General features: G+C 34.4%; 1 protein-coding gene and 1 long non-coding RNA gene across 2 annotated transcripts; both read left to right on the top strand.

Moving 5' to 3' along the window:
- Positions 1-11,531: 11,531 nt before the first annotated feature.
- LOC127853150 (uncharacterized) lies at positions 11,532-12,958 on the top strand. The gene is made up of 3 exons (XM_052387432.1): positions 11,532-12,128; positions 12,458-12,577; positions 12,818-12,958. Exons 1-3 carry the CDS (start codon positions 11,532-11,534, stop codon positions 12,956-12,958), a joined length of 858 nt encoding a protein of 285 aa, XP_052243392.1.
- A 7-nt stretch (positions 12,959-12,965) lies between these two features.
- LOC127850859 (uncharacterized) lies at positions 12,966-13,716 on the top strand. Its single transcript, XR_008035540.1, has 2 exons — positions 12,966-13,241; positions 13,587-13,716. It is a non-coding gene; the product is annotated as an uncharacterized LOC127850859 (long non-coding RNA).
- Positions 13,717-16,133: the final 2,417 nt, after the last annotated feature.

Raw genomic sequence — 16,133 nt, 5'->3', positions numbered from 1 at the left:
CATATATTAACATGACATATTTGTACTTAAACTCAATACACTATTAACACAAGGGACAAAACCGTCACAAAACCAGGTTTTCAATTTGAAAAAAAAAGTCTGATAAAGGGAGACAACTCAAACTGAACTGATTGTTTATAAGTAACCCCCTTTGTTTCAAAATAAATCTATTTTTAGTCTTGGCGACCTTGACCTTGGAAATATTGACGTAATTCTTTCGTGCGACACACCGTCCAATGATGGTGAACAAATGTGCCAAATGATTAAAAAATCTCATAATGAATGACATAGTTATGGCCCGGACAAGCTCATTAATGGCCATTTTGACCTTTGAACTCAAAGTGTGACCTTGACCTTGGAGATATCGACGTAATTCTTTCGCGCGACACACCATCTAATGATGGGGAACAAATGTGCCAAATGATTTTAAAATCTCACTATGAACGACAAAGTTATGGCCCGGACAAGCTTGTTTCACCCGCCAGCCCGCCGACATTCGCCAAATAATAACAAGTTTTTTCCTTCGGAAAACCTGGTTAAAAATATTTTTGTAGATTCAGAAAATTTAGTGTTTAGAAAATAATGTATAAATATAAGCTTAACAGATGGGATTTATATATGTCGGAAAGATTTGCCATATTTTGTCAGATCTTGATTTAAAAGAAATGTCACAAAAATAACAAACATAACAGTTATAATTAAACTTTTTGTTTCATTTGAAGAACAATGATTCTGACAAAAAGGATGTCAAGAAGAATGATGGCCTTTTTTATTTGTTGCAATCTTGTCTTGCATCTAAAACTAAACGCAAACTGTTTCCTTTATTTTTTAAAACTAGAGCTTTGTCACAGACGTGACGTATACCCCCACGTGCCGCATTGACACAGACAATTTTGTATGTTGTCTTCATAAAAAAAAGTATGGCGATTTTTAAGCATTATTATGCCATTATCATTTATAGCATTTTTGACCTTTGAACTCTTGAATTCTTTCACATGACACGCCTTCCAATGACTGTGAACGAAATAAATGTACAGAGTCATTTTAAAATCTCACAATGAATGACATAGTTATGGACCAGACAAGATCATTTATTGCCTTTTTTGACCTTTGAACTAAGTTTGACCTTGACCTTGGAGAATCGACATGTGACACACCGTCCAATGATGGTGAACAAAAGAGCCAAATGATTAAAAAATCTCACAATAAACGACATAGTTATGGCCAGGACAAGCTCATTTATGGCCATTTTTGACCTTTGAACTCAAAGTGTGACCTTGACCTTGGATATATCACGTTATTCTTTCGCGCGACACACCGTCCAATGAAGGTGAACAAATGTGCCAAATGATTTTAAAATCTCACACTGAACGACATAGTTATGGCCTGGACAAGCTCATTTAAGGCCATTTTTGACCTTTATAGTCAAAGTGTGACCTTGACCTTGGAGATATCGACGTTATTCTTTCGCGCGACACACCGTCCAATGATGGTGAACAAATGTGCCTATTGATTTTTAAATCTCACAATGAACGACATTGTAATGGCCCGGACAAGCTCATTTATGGCCAGTTTTGACCTTTGAACTTTAAGTGTGACCTAGACCTTAGAGATATCGAAGTAATTCTTTCGCGCAACACACCGTCCAATTATGGAGAACAAATCTGCCAAATGAATTTAAAATCTTACAATGATTGACATAGTTATCGCCCGGACAATCTTATTTTTGATTTTTGAACTCAAAGTGTGACCTTGACCTTGGAGATATCAACGTAATTCTTTCGCGCGACACACCGTCCAATGATGGTGAACATATTTGCAAAAAGATTTTAAAATCTCACAATAAATGACAAAATTATGGCCCGGACAAGCATTTGGCCTTTGAACCCCAAGTGTGACCTTGACCTTTGAGATATCAACGTACTTTTTTCACACAACACACCGTCCCATGATGGTGAACAAATGTACCAAGTCATTTTAAAATCTAACGATAAATGACATAGTTATAGTCTGGACAAACTTTCGGTTTAAAACACACTAAGTGACCCCATGACCTAGTTTTTGACCTGGCATGACCCATATTCAAACTATCCAGACATCATCTAGATACAACTTGTGACCAAGTTTGGTGAAGATCAGATGAAATTTCGGGACCGACCGACAGACCGACCGACAAAGTGACTCCTATATAGCTCCCATTACCAGTAATGGGGTATAATAAAGTTTGAGCCTATGAAAACCTGTTTGGGTCTAAGGCCCGAAACGCTTATGGTCTAAAATATTTTTTCGTAGACTGAAATTCAAAGGTAAATTATCACACAGGACAACCGACACAAAACTATGGCAGCATGAGTTGTCGCTCTTTTGCAAGGCATTTTTCCTTCTATGAGATCCAGCAACATTTGGAAATTCATGTTGATTGCTCATATCCCTAAGCTCAGATTTCCACAAAATAGCGGAATTCCACAATTCCTCCGCAGAACTTTTCCCGCAATTTGTGCGGAGAAAATGCGGAGATTTGGACGCGGAGATCCACAGCAAAAACCAGAGCGCGAAAGTGAATGCGGAGAAATCCCACAGTGCGGAAAAAATGCGGAGAATTGGACGCGGAACTTTATTCTTCCGCATTTAACGCGGAAATTTATATTTCTACAGTTGCGGAACTTCTGCGGAAATTCTAAGCATTTTTTTTCGCATTTAGAAACTATGCGGAAAATCTCCGCGGAAATAATCCGCGAAACTATGCGGAACTTATGCGGAAAATACCGGCGGAAATAATCCGCGTTTATTTACCTTCTTTATCCTGGAAATTAAGATGGCCAGTTAAACTGTCTGAAAACCAAAAGCAGAAATACAGAAAAGCAAAAATACTTGAACAGCAAAAGCTCACCATGAGCACTTTGTGCTCAGGTTAGCTAAAAACTAGTCAAATTTATGACAAGATATATTTAACATTGTATCTTTATATTTATTTTAAGATAATACATTTTAAAAAGATGGATCACCATTTTATACTTTGTACTTCTGCAAATGCGGAAAAAATGCTGAAAATCCCTGCATTTTTCCCACAGTCACAAAAAATGCGAAACTTATGTGGAAAATGTACGCATTTTCGTTCCGCATTTCGATGATACTTTTAAGATACAATGTAACTTTTTAAGACATACAACAAAAAATATTCATAATATATATATTAAACAAATAATTTGATAGACATGCACTTTTTAAAAAACAAACTGTTCTTATACACGGCCAAAATAAAAAAGTTCACTTTTTCACATTGAAGGCGTTTTTTAAACTGCTTTCTTGAGTAGGAATTCCTCTCTATCACAGCTTTGTTCAGGTCCGCGATTCTCACCCATGCTATGGCATAATCTGAAATGCAAATTGATATTTTGAGTACAACTACAGTTCAACTATTGCAAATACTGTTAATAACTTATGTACAATTAATCGCTTTTTCAAACTTTTTATCTAATCCAGGGCCCCAGCTAGGATTTGAAAAAGTCACTGATATTAGAAATATGCTCACTTTAAATATAACATTTACTAAGGAAAACAACGCTCAAAGTATGGTTATGCTCGTTAGTTATGTTTCTTTCACTGCACTTCCCTTACTTGAGACCGATCTTCCATTATGTACAGTTTATATTTCGTAAAATACTCCAGATACGCCCTGTATAAACTGCAGTTCAGATGTTTGCTGCCCTCTATTGACGTTTTAAGTTATTAAACATCATTAATGAACTCAATATCTAAAATACATTGATCGATTATTCTTCAACTCAATTATTAAAACAGAATGTATGTGTGTAACAAAAATATTTGAGCTGGTCAAAAATTAAATAAAAATTGTATGTATTTAAATTGAGTCATTATTACGGTTGTTTTTGTGTATGTTTGAATATAGCTTTTAAATGTCCAGCGTCTTCCTATGTTTTTAATGAGTAGGTACTACATAGTAGCAACCGATTTTCTCACACGAAAACCACAGAATGTTTCCATATCTTTATCTTACCGATCTCCACGTGTGACCACGTTCAGGGGTGATTTGTGGCCACCTTGTGTTAATACATAATATGCATGTGTCACTTTCAACATGGTTATTTCTGCATAACTATTTTAATAATCTACATGTTTGTAGCTCAATGAGTGGTAGGCATTAGGTTTTACAGGATAATGACCCTTTTTGAGCTGCTCCATTATATAATATATAGTCTCCTTAGTCTTGTGATGTGTTGATCTTGTTAAAACTTTAACACTTGAAGGACCTTTTGTACATGATGACACGCGATTGGGCAGCACCATATCAATTTATCCGTTTTTTTTTAGCTCACGTGAGCACAACGTGCTCATGGTGAGCTTTTGTGACCGCCTTTTGTCCGTCGTCCGTTGTGCGACGTCAACATTTGCCTTGTTCACTCTCTGGAGGCTACATTTATTGTCCAATCTTCATGAAATTCGGTCAGAAGATTGGTGTTAATGATATCTTGGATGAGTTCGAAAATGGTTACGTTTGCTTGAAAAACATGGCTGTCAAGGGTGGGGCATTTTTCCTTAAATGGCTATAGTAAAATCTTGTTAACACTATAGAGACCACATTTATTGCCCAATCTTCATGAAATTTGGTCAAAAGATTAATCCCAATAATATCCTGGACGAGTTCGAAAATGATGCCGGTGGGTTGAAAAACATGGCCGCCAGGGGGCGGGGCATTTTTCCTTATATGGCTATAGTAAAACCTTGTTAACACTCTAGAGGCCATATTTATTGTCCAATCTTCATAAAACTTGCTCAGATGATTCGTCCAAATGATATTTTGGATGAGTTAAAAAAAATGGTAGCCTTTGCTTGAAAAACATGGCTGCCAAGGGGCGGTGCATTTTTCCTTATATGGCTTTATTAAAATATTGTTAACACTCTAGAGGCCACATTTATTTCCGATCTTCATGAAACTTGGTCAGAACATTCACCCCAATAATATCTTGGACAAGTTTGAAAATGATGCCGGTTGGTTGAAAAACATGGCCGCTAGGGGGCGGGGCATTTTTTCATAAATGACTATAGTAAAACCTGGTTAACACTCTAGTTATGTTTTAAAGTGCTGCTTCAATGTATTCTTACAATGAAGACAATGTTAAGTTAATATCCTTCCTATTTTGCATATTAAACTTGCAATAATAGATTCTTAAAATTAAATAACACCTTTAATTCATAACCTCTTTAAAATTATTTATTTAATTCAGTTGCCCAATATTCATGAACTTTGGTCAGAACATTTGTTTCATGTGTAGTAAAGTTTGGTTTTATTATGTCTTTATTATGTACCATTAACTGTATTATTTAATGTTCCATAACACAAAATTTTCATAATAAACATGACTGGTTTAGTCATTATTACTTATTGTAAGCCTATCAACTAAGAGATAGCTGAAAGAAAGACAACATGTACACAATTTTGCAGTATCTATCTCGCTTGTTTAACCTGCTGAGTCATGTTTTCCAATCTATTTTTTCTTCTGCTCTTAAATTTGTTAGACCCCTTGGTTTCAAAACACTTAAAGGGTAAATACTTAAAAATGCATATTTTTCTAGTATAATGACATTTTTGGCTAAGTTGTAATTTCTTGTGTAAATCTGTTCTTATTGTTTTGTCACATTTGTTATCAGTTTGTAGCAAATTAATCTATAAAGGGAACTATTACTGAAAAGCCATCTTTGAGAAATTCCCCGCAGATATTGATCATTGCAGTGTGTAACTTTTTACGACTCAGATTTCTTAGCCAGGTAGTGTCTGATACAGTTAGAAACCCAGCATGAGTTGCCCTGAACAAATTGATAATGGCCACAGACTGACAGAATCATAATTACTAGGTACTTAATTACCCTCTCACTGTGCTCTATGCCAGATGTTAATATCAGTGGTCAGTAATACAAGCTAGGTGAAGTGTTTGATATATTTTATTTCACAGAAGGAGTATTAAATGCATTTTTTAACAATTAACAAAACATATGTAATTTAAATGGGAACTTCATATCAAAACAAGATTCCATAATAATTCACTCTATATAATCATATTTTAGATATACTAACACATATCAAATAGATACTCTATGAAAACTATAAAGAAATAATTGCAATTATAAGTTTCTGGAGATAGAAATCAGAATCAGAATAACCTTCAAAGTCAAGATTTACCTTTCTTACTTGTAGAGTTCATATATCAAGATATATGTACTTAAACGATGTCAGAAAATTGAAAATAAAACGGTAATGAATGATACACAATATTAATGAAATGAAATATAAAATCGATACATTTTCATATTTCTAAATTGTTTAGTGTAAAACAGCCTACTGTTGAATAACATTTTTATAAAATAATATTTAAGTAAACGGCAATACCTTTAGTTAATTGAATTACAACCAATCAGCGGTGTCATCCTGACCGGAAATAAGCGTTTGTCGAATAAATATTTCCGCATCACATAAGTGCTCACAAAGTAACATAACCCGTAACCATCCCGTGACCGGTTCACTTGCGTAAGCAAACGAGACAGCAATACCACACCTGGTTACGACAGTTGAGTTCGAAAATGGTTTGGATCGATAAAAAAACATGGCCGCCAGGGGGGGGGTCTTTTTCCTTATATTTATATAGTATAAAAGCTTGTGAACACTCTAGAAGTCACATTTTTTGCCTTATCATCATGAAATTTTGTCAAAACATTAGCTATGTGGATGTCTCGGACGAGTTTGAAAATGATCGTGATAGGTGGAAAAACATAGGCACAAGGTGGTGGGGCAGTTTTCTTTATATGTATAAAGTGAAAACATGTGAACAGTCTAGAAGACACAGTATCTTCATGAAATTTGGACATATCTTGGAAGAGTTCAAAAATGGTTCAGGCCTGTTAAAAAAAACATGGCCGCCAGGGGGCCATTTGTTGTTCATTCTTCATGAAACTTGGTTAGAACATTCTTGTGTTTTATTGATACCTTGGACTGCAAAGAACAGGTCATTTTTTTTATCTCAGGTGAGCGACTTTGGGCCTTTCATGCCCTCTTGTAATGACAAATCGCTTCAAAGACATATTTATCCCGATACCGATTATTATCAGTATATGAACCGATACAGCAACATGTGTCTTACTCAGGATAATGCGTTTTTGCTTGCTTGCATATTTCAATATGATGCAGGATTTCTGTTTAGTCCACCTGAGCATAACGTGCTTAAACTACCATAAACCAGTAAGAGCAACTCGTGGTGTCACAAATTGACAGAAAACAAAAAAACTGATCTTTATTTTCTCGCTTTACATGGGTCTAAATAATGTTTAAAAGATCTTTTATGATTTAATTTAACAGCCCGAAATCATCCAATCAAGTTAGTCGAGGCATTTATCTTTCAGAATATTCAAAGCCATGGAGCATGCAAGCTATTTATAAAATATAAATCGTTAACCAATAAGTTCGAAAGTTGTTTTTTGTCGCGGTTACTACTATTTGAGGATATTTGTGGTCTACATAACCCAGCAAACATGAGACGTCTTTTAGACGTCTTTATTTTGTTGTTTTACGGTCGCGACGACGCCGCCAAATAAACAACGTCTTTTCAACGTCTTTTTAGCAATCAATATGATAATAACGTCTTTTTAAAGACGTCGAAAAAACGTCTTTTTGGCGTGGAAAATAATGACGTCTTATAAAATACGTCGAAAAGACGTCTTTTTACTGAGATAATAATGACGTTTTTTGAAAGACGTAAAAAAGACGTCGTTATAACGTAACAATATAAAGACGTCTGAGAAAATTGTAAAACAAACGTCTTTTCAACGTCTTTTTTAGCAACATGATAATAACGTCTTTTTAAAGACGTCGACAAGACGTCTTTTTGGCGAGGAAAATAATGACGTCTTTTAAAAGATGTCGAAAAGACGTCTTTTTACCGAGATAATGATGACGTCTGTTGAAAGACGTAAAAAAGACGTCTTTATAACGTAACACTATTAAGACGTCTGAAAAAATGTAAAATAAACGTCTTTTCAACGTCTTTTTTAGCAATATGATAATAATGTCTTTTTAAAGACGGCGACACGACGTCTTTTTGGCGAGATAGTAATGACGTCTTTTAAAATACATCGAAAATACGTCTTTTTACCGCGATAATAATGACGTCTTTTAAAAGACGTAAAGCACACGTCGTTTAAACGTAACACTATAAAGACGTCTGAGAAAATTGAAAAAAAACACGTCTTTTCAACGTCTTTTTAGCAACATGATAATGACGTCTTTTTAAGTACGTCGTAAAGACGTGTTTTTAGCGATATATTAAAAGACGTCGAAAAGACGTCCATTTAACGTTACTGTATACAGTCGTCTGAAAAAGTCAATTGCTCATTTATATTTTTAGCTTTGATAACGATTTTTTCTGTGTTGTGCTGTTTTATAAAGTATTGTTCTATATACTAGGCAATTGGTCATTTTCCTTAAATTCCCATATGACTTGCGCTTGATAACAATGGTTTCCTTTTTTTGTAATGTCTCTGCAGGAGTTTCATATACTTTTAGATGATATATTATGTATTGATTAAAACGAAACATTATTAATGTATTAAGCAGTCAATATATAAAAAATGTACATCATATGTCCCTGAAATAGTATGAGAGTTTCCACACAAAAATATATTTCAAAACGCTCTTTGAATCATGATACTAATCATTGTTGCGTGAAAATCATACCTGATTGAAATAGCTGAGATACTTGAACATTATGGAGCCTCTTATTCTCTTAATAGAATTGTGCAGTTTTTCGAAACCCTATGTCCCGCTCTGTATGTATAGAAATTGATGTCATCTTTCTAATATCTCAAGCATGCTATTTTAATTTCAATTTATGCTCAGAAGTATATAAATAGACCGCCATAAACCAAACTAAAACAAATTTGATCAAAACTTTACTCTTATATTGCAATTGAGCTGTTTAAATGCCGTCCCTATTTTTAATTTTTCCGTGTCATTACCGTTACTACTTTGTTGACTTGTGGAAATGTGCCGATTACTTCCCCTAAACAGCACTTCTTTACGTGACGTCATCAGTTTAAACGCGGGTATTTTTTAATGTGGAAAAATGCTGGTTCTATGGCGGACGATTTAGAGGAAAAAATCAAAGGTTAGTATGATGGTATTGGACGTGCATCTTTGTAAAGTCATTACCGTACGTCAGTTTTTGTCTATTTATTTAAAGATTATGTCGACTTTTACCTTCAAAATACATTACATGTGTGTATTTAGATCAGATGAAATAAACATAAGGCGCCATTTTGGTATATGACGTGGCACATTTGGTGAATCTGTATATAATTTTCATTACCGTTACGATCATTACCGTTACCTATTTTTTTGCAGTACAGCGTAACGGTGATGATTGATAGTGTAACGGTAATGATTGATAAAATAATACAGGACATTTTCTATATATATGTTATATATAAGTTACAAAATAGAATATAAAATATTAATTGCAAAATGTTTTTTAAATAATAACCAATTTGCGAGTCACTGAGTCATTTTTTAAACAAACACAAAACAATTTGATGCAGACGATCATAAATGAGGTGTGCTCTGTGAAAAGGGGGGTTTAATGCATATGCGTAAATATAAAAGCGGAGAGTGTCGTCCACGATTAGCTTGTGCGAACTGCATAGGCTAATCTGGCACGACCATTTACGAACATGCAATTAACCACTTTTCACAGAGCATGGCTCATTAATGATTTAACAAAACAAAGCAAACTCATGTTGTGAATTTGATTTACACAAGATAAATATAAACCGCAAATGCAATGAAGTTGATGACACAATGACAGTATTTAAATAGCACTTGTTTCTGAAACTGTTTACTCCTTTTTTTACTACTTCAAAACGTTCTGATGTACATTGACTCTAACAGGCATTTTATAACCATTTAACTTACACATAGTAATATGAGACATTTTCAAAAACAACTGTCAATGAAACAAAATGTGAACAAAATTGTTGAAAAAAGTTTTCATTTGACGTGCTAGTAACTTGAATAATTCCATCTTTGTTTGTGTTTAGCAGCTCAAAAATAGTACATTTTATAGAGATTGACAAAGATGGCTATGTCAGCAAAGGAAAGAATGGCAAGATGGCGGGCTAAACAAAGGGCAGATAGAGCAAGTCACGAGCTTTACAAGCAGAGAGAAAGAGAACGAAATCAACAAAGAAAAGAGACAGGCCAGTTCAAATCCGTTGAAAATATGACGTCAAGAGAAAAACGCCAAGTAAGAAAGAGATGGCGCCAAAACTCCAGAAAATACAGAGAAAGAAAGAAGACATCTGCACACATCCTAACACCTCCAACATCTCCTAATACCAATGAAGAGAATCCAAATCCTATACCCGAAGATAACCGACGCTCCCTGTCAATGAGAAGAAGTCTGGCCAGGAAACGGAAGAATCAGAAGGCTAAATGTTACCGACAAAATTCAAAGCTAGTTATTAAATTAAAATGTCAGCAACGTCTAACCGAAAGATACAAGAAAAGATATAACCGTCTGAAGAGAAAAGTAAATGATGTAAACAATGATGGCAATGATGATCCAGATACAAACCAGTTGCCAGGAAAGGCATACTTCTTGTATAAAAGCATGATAAATAACATTAGGCGCAGATACACTACCGCTAAATCAAATAAAGAGAGGCGTTTTATTGCAAGTTTAGTAGCCAGAAAACGCATATTAAAGCAATATGGTCTAATGACATTTGTTAAGTCAACGCTTTCCATGTCAAGGAGACATCTACAAAAGAAACCACTGAGAAAACCAAATGTAAAGAGTTTGCAAATGAAGTCAGACGTAAAATCCTTTTATGAAAGAGATGATGTATCACAGCTTACACCCGACAAGAAGTCAACAATAACAAGGAACAGAGACAAAAGACAAATCCGCCTCTTAAGTGACGATCTAAAAAATCTACACTTAAAATACATCAGTGAAAAGAACACAATATCATACACATTGTTCTGTCAGCTTCGCCCGTTTTGGGTCATTAAACCTAGAGAGAAAGACCGCAAAACCTGTCTGTGCAGGATCCATGACAATATTCGTCTAAAACTGCATGCTGCTCATACAGTTGGAATGGTAAGAACAAAGGATGTCAACACTTTGGTCACAGAGATTGTTTGTGATGAAACAAACAAGTCGTGTATGTACAGAGAATGCACACAATGCAAAGATAAGGTTCCAACCTTTGACTACACCAATGATAATGACGAACAGGTTAAATGGTTTGAGTGGAAGACAAAAAGGGAAGAAATAGTGGACAAGGGAAATGATAGATCTAGGACTGTAACAAAGACTGTAAAGGACCAAGATCAAGGTACAAGAGAAGTGTTGGCATCTGAAATAAATGCTGAAATGCAGAAAGCATGTAGGCATATATTTAACATTAGGAATCAATATAAAACACTAAAATATTTAAGATCGAATTTGACACATGAAGAAATAATGGTTCACATTGATTTCTCTGAAAATTATGCATGCAAGTACTCAGACGAGATCCAGTCAATGCATTTTGGAGGCTCCAGAAATCAGCTTTCTCTCCATACGGGCGTTATTTATCTTCGAGATGAAGTGATCCCAATTTGCACTGTGTCCGATTTTCTGCGGCACGATCCCGCGGGTATTTGGGCTCATCTCACACCCATTTTGAAATATGTCACAGAAGATAGGAATCTCACAAGCATTCATTTCATAAGTGATGGGCCAACTACCCAATACCGCAATAAAAATAACATTTACTTGTGGGGACATAAGATCGCTGAGTACGGCTTCAAGAAATCTACTTGGAATTTCCTAGAAGCAGCACATGGGAAAGGTGCCGCTGATGGCGTCGGCGCTGCTGTTAAACGTGCAGCCGACCAACAGGTCATATTGAAAAAGAATGACATAACGTGTGCTAAGGACTTCTTTCAGCTTTTCTCTGGTGGTACATCTACATCCACAGTGAAAATGTTTCTGGTTGAAGAGAATGAACTCAAGAAAGGTGATGCTGAATTACCTAGTGACCTTCGTCCTATTCCAAGCACAATGAAAATCCACCAGGTATACGAGTGTATTTAAAACCCATTAATCTTTATGTAAATGCTCGTCACGTGTTACAGTTTTAATTTATTATTAGAATAATAAATACGATAACAAATAATAATAATAATCATAACAATCATAATCATAGTAATAATAATCATATTGATAAGGTATATAATTATAATGTATATCTAATTAAAATATATTATATAACAATATTTATAATATTGACGATAATAATAAAAAGTAATCATTATTATAATGTAATTAAAATTCATATTATAATTAAAAAATAGAATGATGAATAATAATCTTAAAAATCTGTCACACTTTTTTTCACATTTCAGATGATCATTGAGGGTCCAGATTCATTCGCCACGAGAGTGGTGTCATGTTTCTGTAAGCATCCAACAAAGCTACTGTGCGACTGTTATCAGCCAGATACTCACCAGTTGCCCCCGAGAAAGGTTGGTTCCGTATTATTAGAATATAATAATCATATAAACATTTCTTAAGTTACGACAATTAACTGATGGTATTGGAACTATGACAATGTTAGGCGATTATAAACTGCAATTTTAATATAAACCCATTACTGGAAGGGGGCTGCAAAACCTGTCAAATAATATTTGCTTTCCGAATTAAAGCTTAGTTAAATGCAACCGTTTCAAAAGATGCTAACTTTAAATCTGATTTTCTGATTTCAGTTGCCAGCAGACGATGAAGGAGAGCAATTGAAACAAGCTACTGAAGAGACGTCTACGGTTAAGACGTCTATGGTAGAAAAGGCAAGTTCCATTCAAAATTACATGTGTGTGGCCTTTCTAAAAATATGCGTTGTTTACTAATACAAATTAAGTTTTAAGCCCTATTGTAAAAAGTATAACCTGTATTAATGTGTAGCATACATTTGTAATTACCTTCCTAGGACGTCAATTTTGCATGTCCATTACAATCAATATGCCATTTATTTGAGATTGTTATACCATTTATTTTCAGGAGATAACAGTTCTGGAAAAAATTGCATGTGTAGAGGAATCTCTCGTTGGAGGATATGTGGTCGTAAACTATGATGGTATGCCATACCCTGGTGTTGTGCAAGCTGTCGCTGAAAATGATCTTGAAGTACAGGTTAGGCAATCTTTTTTTAAATATAAGGGGTTTATTTAGGGAATAAAAAATACACTCATTTAAATCCGCAGGTCCCTAAAATATATATTGACTTTAACATTATAATGTCAATGGCATTTACTACATACTATATAATTTTATTGTATGACAATAACTTCATATTAGATCACCTTACAATTACGACCAAATCAAATTATCTCCAACATTTGTAAAACTTGACCATAACTGCTATTATCGCAAAAATATAAGTATTATTGACAGATCTAAAATCTAAATAAGAGAAATTCCATGCGTCTTCATTTTCATCAATCTGTTCTATAATAAATATGATATCGTTAATCTCAGGTTATGCACAGAATCGGCAGAAATCGCTTCTTCTGGCCGAGGATGGAAGATGTGCTGTGGTATAGCCAGGACAAAATTATAACACTGCTCCAAAAAGAACCAGAGCAAGTTACGTCAAGACACCGACAGATACCACCTCATCTATGGATGTTAATTGAACAAGAACTCGGCCTTTAAATGGCATTAAAACAAAACTAGCACTTTTGAGCAACCAATACTATACAACACAACTAGCATATGTGTTGGGTATAAACGAAATTAAATGTAACATGGACGTTTGTGTGATATTGGTCTTGTCAACCCTTGAAAACAAAATATCAAATTCGGCATCGTCTCATGTGGCAATTGTTTTGAGGGTTATCAAGATCAGTGTCAAACATGCTGCCATGGAATATAAATAAGCGAATCAATATGTTTATAATGTTAGCAGATGTGTTGTGTTTTACATAAATTGTTTCCAGTTTGTGTTACATGTAGCCATGTAATATGAATAAGCGAATTAATATGTTTATAATGTTAGCAAATGTGTTGTGTTTTACATAAATTGTTTTTAGCTTGTGTTACATGATGTAATCACTACCGTTACCAAATTGAAAATACCGTTACGATTTATCATTACCGTAACAGCAAAGTTTAAGTGATTTCTAAGAATAAGGCTCATATTCTTGTTTTGTAATCTGTGACATCAGTAAATAATAGGTTGAATATTATGTGTATGTGCAAGAGCCGTCTCAAATGTTTCGCTTGATAAATGGCAATGAAAACGTAAAAGTGCGCATTTTTGTAGTATTTAGAAATTCTTGCGTATATGTATAAGTCTTGGGTACATTATTCATAATATGTTTTCCAAAGCGGCTGTATTTAAAACATGCAAATGAAATTTCTTCATAAAATCGATAATTTTGTAACACTAGATATTATTTGTTAAATAAAGCATGTTTTATTATTTGTAACGGTAGTGATATTTTTTCTTGACAGATGTTCAATAAAATAATATTATTTTCATATTTTTTGTGATCAATTCGCCCAATACCTAAAAGGCCATGCGATTAATATATTTCAATCATATAAACCCTTCTAAACGTTTATTGCAAGCTATGTATTCATACGTATCAAGTGGTTTCACTCGTACGTTTTTTATATATTGACTGTAATGTGTTTGGATTTTTGTAATAGGAATTAATTTTAAGAAACGCAAATTAATGTATGATCGACTTTATCTTCATGCAGCATGATTTGTTTCCCCTGAAATAAATAACGCCGTGACGTCACCATCGAACGCGGAAAGTATAGAGTGCGCTGTTTTTCGTTTGCGTCGTCTCGTGGTGTTTAAATTTTCACAGTCATTACTTTATTATAGAGTTTTAAGACACAATAACAATCGACAAAGAACAACCAGGTAAGCATTTTCAAATAATAACGTGAAGTATGGGATGATCTAGATTCCTTTTTGTATTGAATATTCTATTCCAATGATTTGTCATATGTTTTCGTGTCAAAGCTTTATAGCTTGTAATTCACGTTGTTGATTGTCCTGGTAACAGTTTGAACGCCGATAAAAAGTAAATGAAAATAAGTTCTAGCTGGCAGCTAAGTGTGTTACAAGTTTGCGCGGATTTAAAATGTACATGTAATGTCAGAGGTGTCTTCACCATTTAATTGTGATGATTGGCTGAGGCAAATTTGTACCACGGAGACGTCATACCAATTTATGCTTATACTCATTTATTGGAGATTTCGTAATATATATGAATAAACATAAACTGACAACTAAAAAAAAAAGGCACGCTAATTTTCCCCACCAAATGGGCACTGACCCCCTTCCCCAAAAACTGAAAAAAAATCACAGTTTCTAGTGAAAGGGCTTCACCATTTAATTGTGATGATTGGCTGAGGCAAATTTGTACCACGGAGACGTCATACCAATTTATGCTTATACTCATTTATTGGAGATTTCGTAATATATATGAATAAACATAAACTGACAACTAAAAAAAAAAGGCACGCTAATTTTCCCCACCAAATGAATTTATGCTTATACTCATTTATTGGAGATTTCGTAATATATATGAATAAACATAAACTGACAACTAAAAAAAAAAGGCACGCTAATTTTCCCCACCAAATGGGCACTGACCCCCTTCCCCAAAAACTGAAAAAAAATCACAGTTTCTAGTGAAAGGGCTTCACCATTTAATTGTGATGATTGGCTGAGGCAAATTTGTACCACGGAGACGTCATACCAATTTATGCTTATACTCATTTATTGGAGATTTCGTAATATATATGAATAAACATAAACTGACAACTAAAAAAAAAAGGCACGCTAATTTTCCCCACCAAATGGGCACTGACCCCCTTCCCCAAAAACTGAAAAAAAATCACAGTTTCTAGTGAAAGGGCTTGTTTTTCTTCATGTTCGGAACATGAACTATACCCTTGAAATTGGGAATTCAGGTGACAATTCATCCCAAATTGGGAAATATTGTAAAAACCAATGAATTTCCATGCAAATTGTTAAAGAATAGAATCATATGAATAAAAACA

This window comes from Dreissena polymorpha, chromosome 1 (genome assembly GCF_020536995.1).
Source record: "Dreissena polymorpha isolate Duluth1 chromosome 1, UMN_Dpol_1.0, whole genome shotgun sequence".
In the NCBI taxonomy this organism is placed as follows: domain Eukaryota; kingdom Metazoa; phylum Mollusca; class Bivalvia; order Myida; family Dreissenidae; genus Dreissena; species Dreissena polymorpha.
This window is presented reverse-complemented; position numbering and strand designations above follow the sequence as displayed.

Coding starts and splice junctions, on each gene's coding strand:
- LOC127853150 (XM_052387432.1), top strand. CDS start 11,532: ATGGTTCACATTGATTTCTCTGAAAATTATGCATGCAAGTACTCAGAC. Junction 12,129..12,457: donor GCACAATGAAAATCCACCAG/GTATACGAGTGT, acceptor TTCACATTTCAG/ATGATCATTGAGGGTCCAGA. Junction 12,578..12,817: donor ACCAGTTGCCCCCGAGAAAG/GTTGGTTCCGTA, acceptor TTCTGATTTCAG/TTGCCAGCAGACGATGAAGG.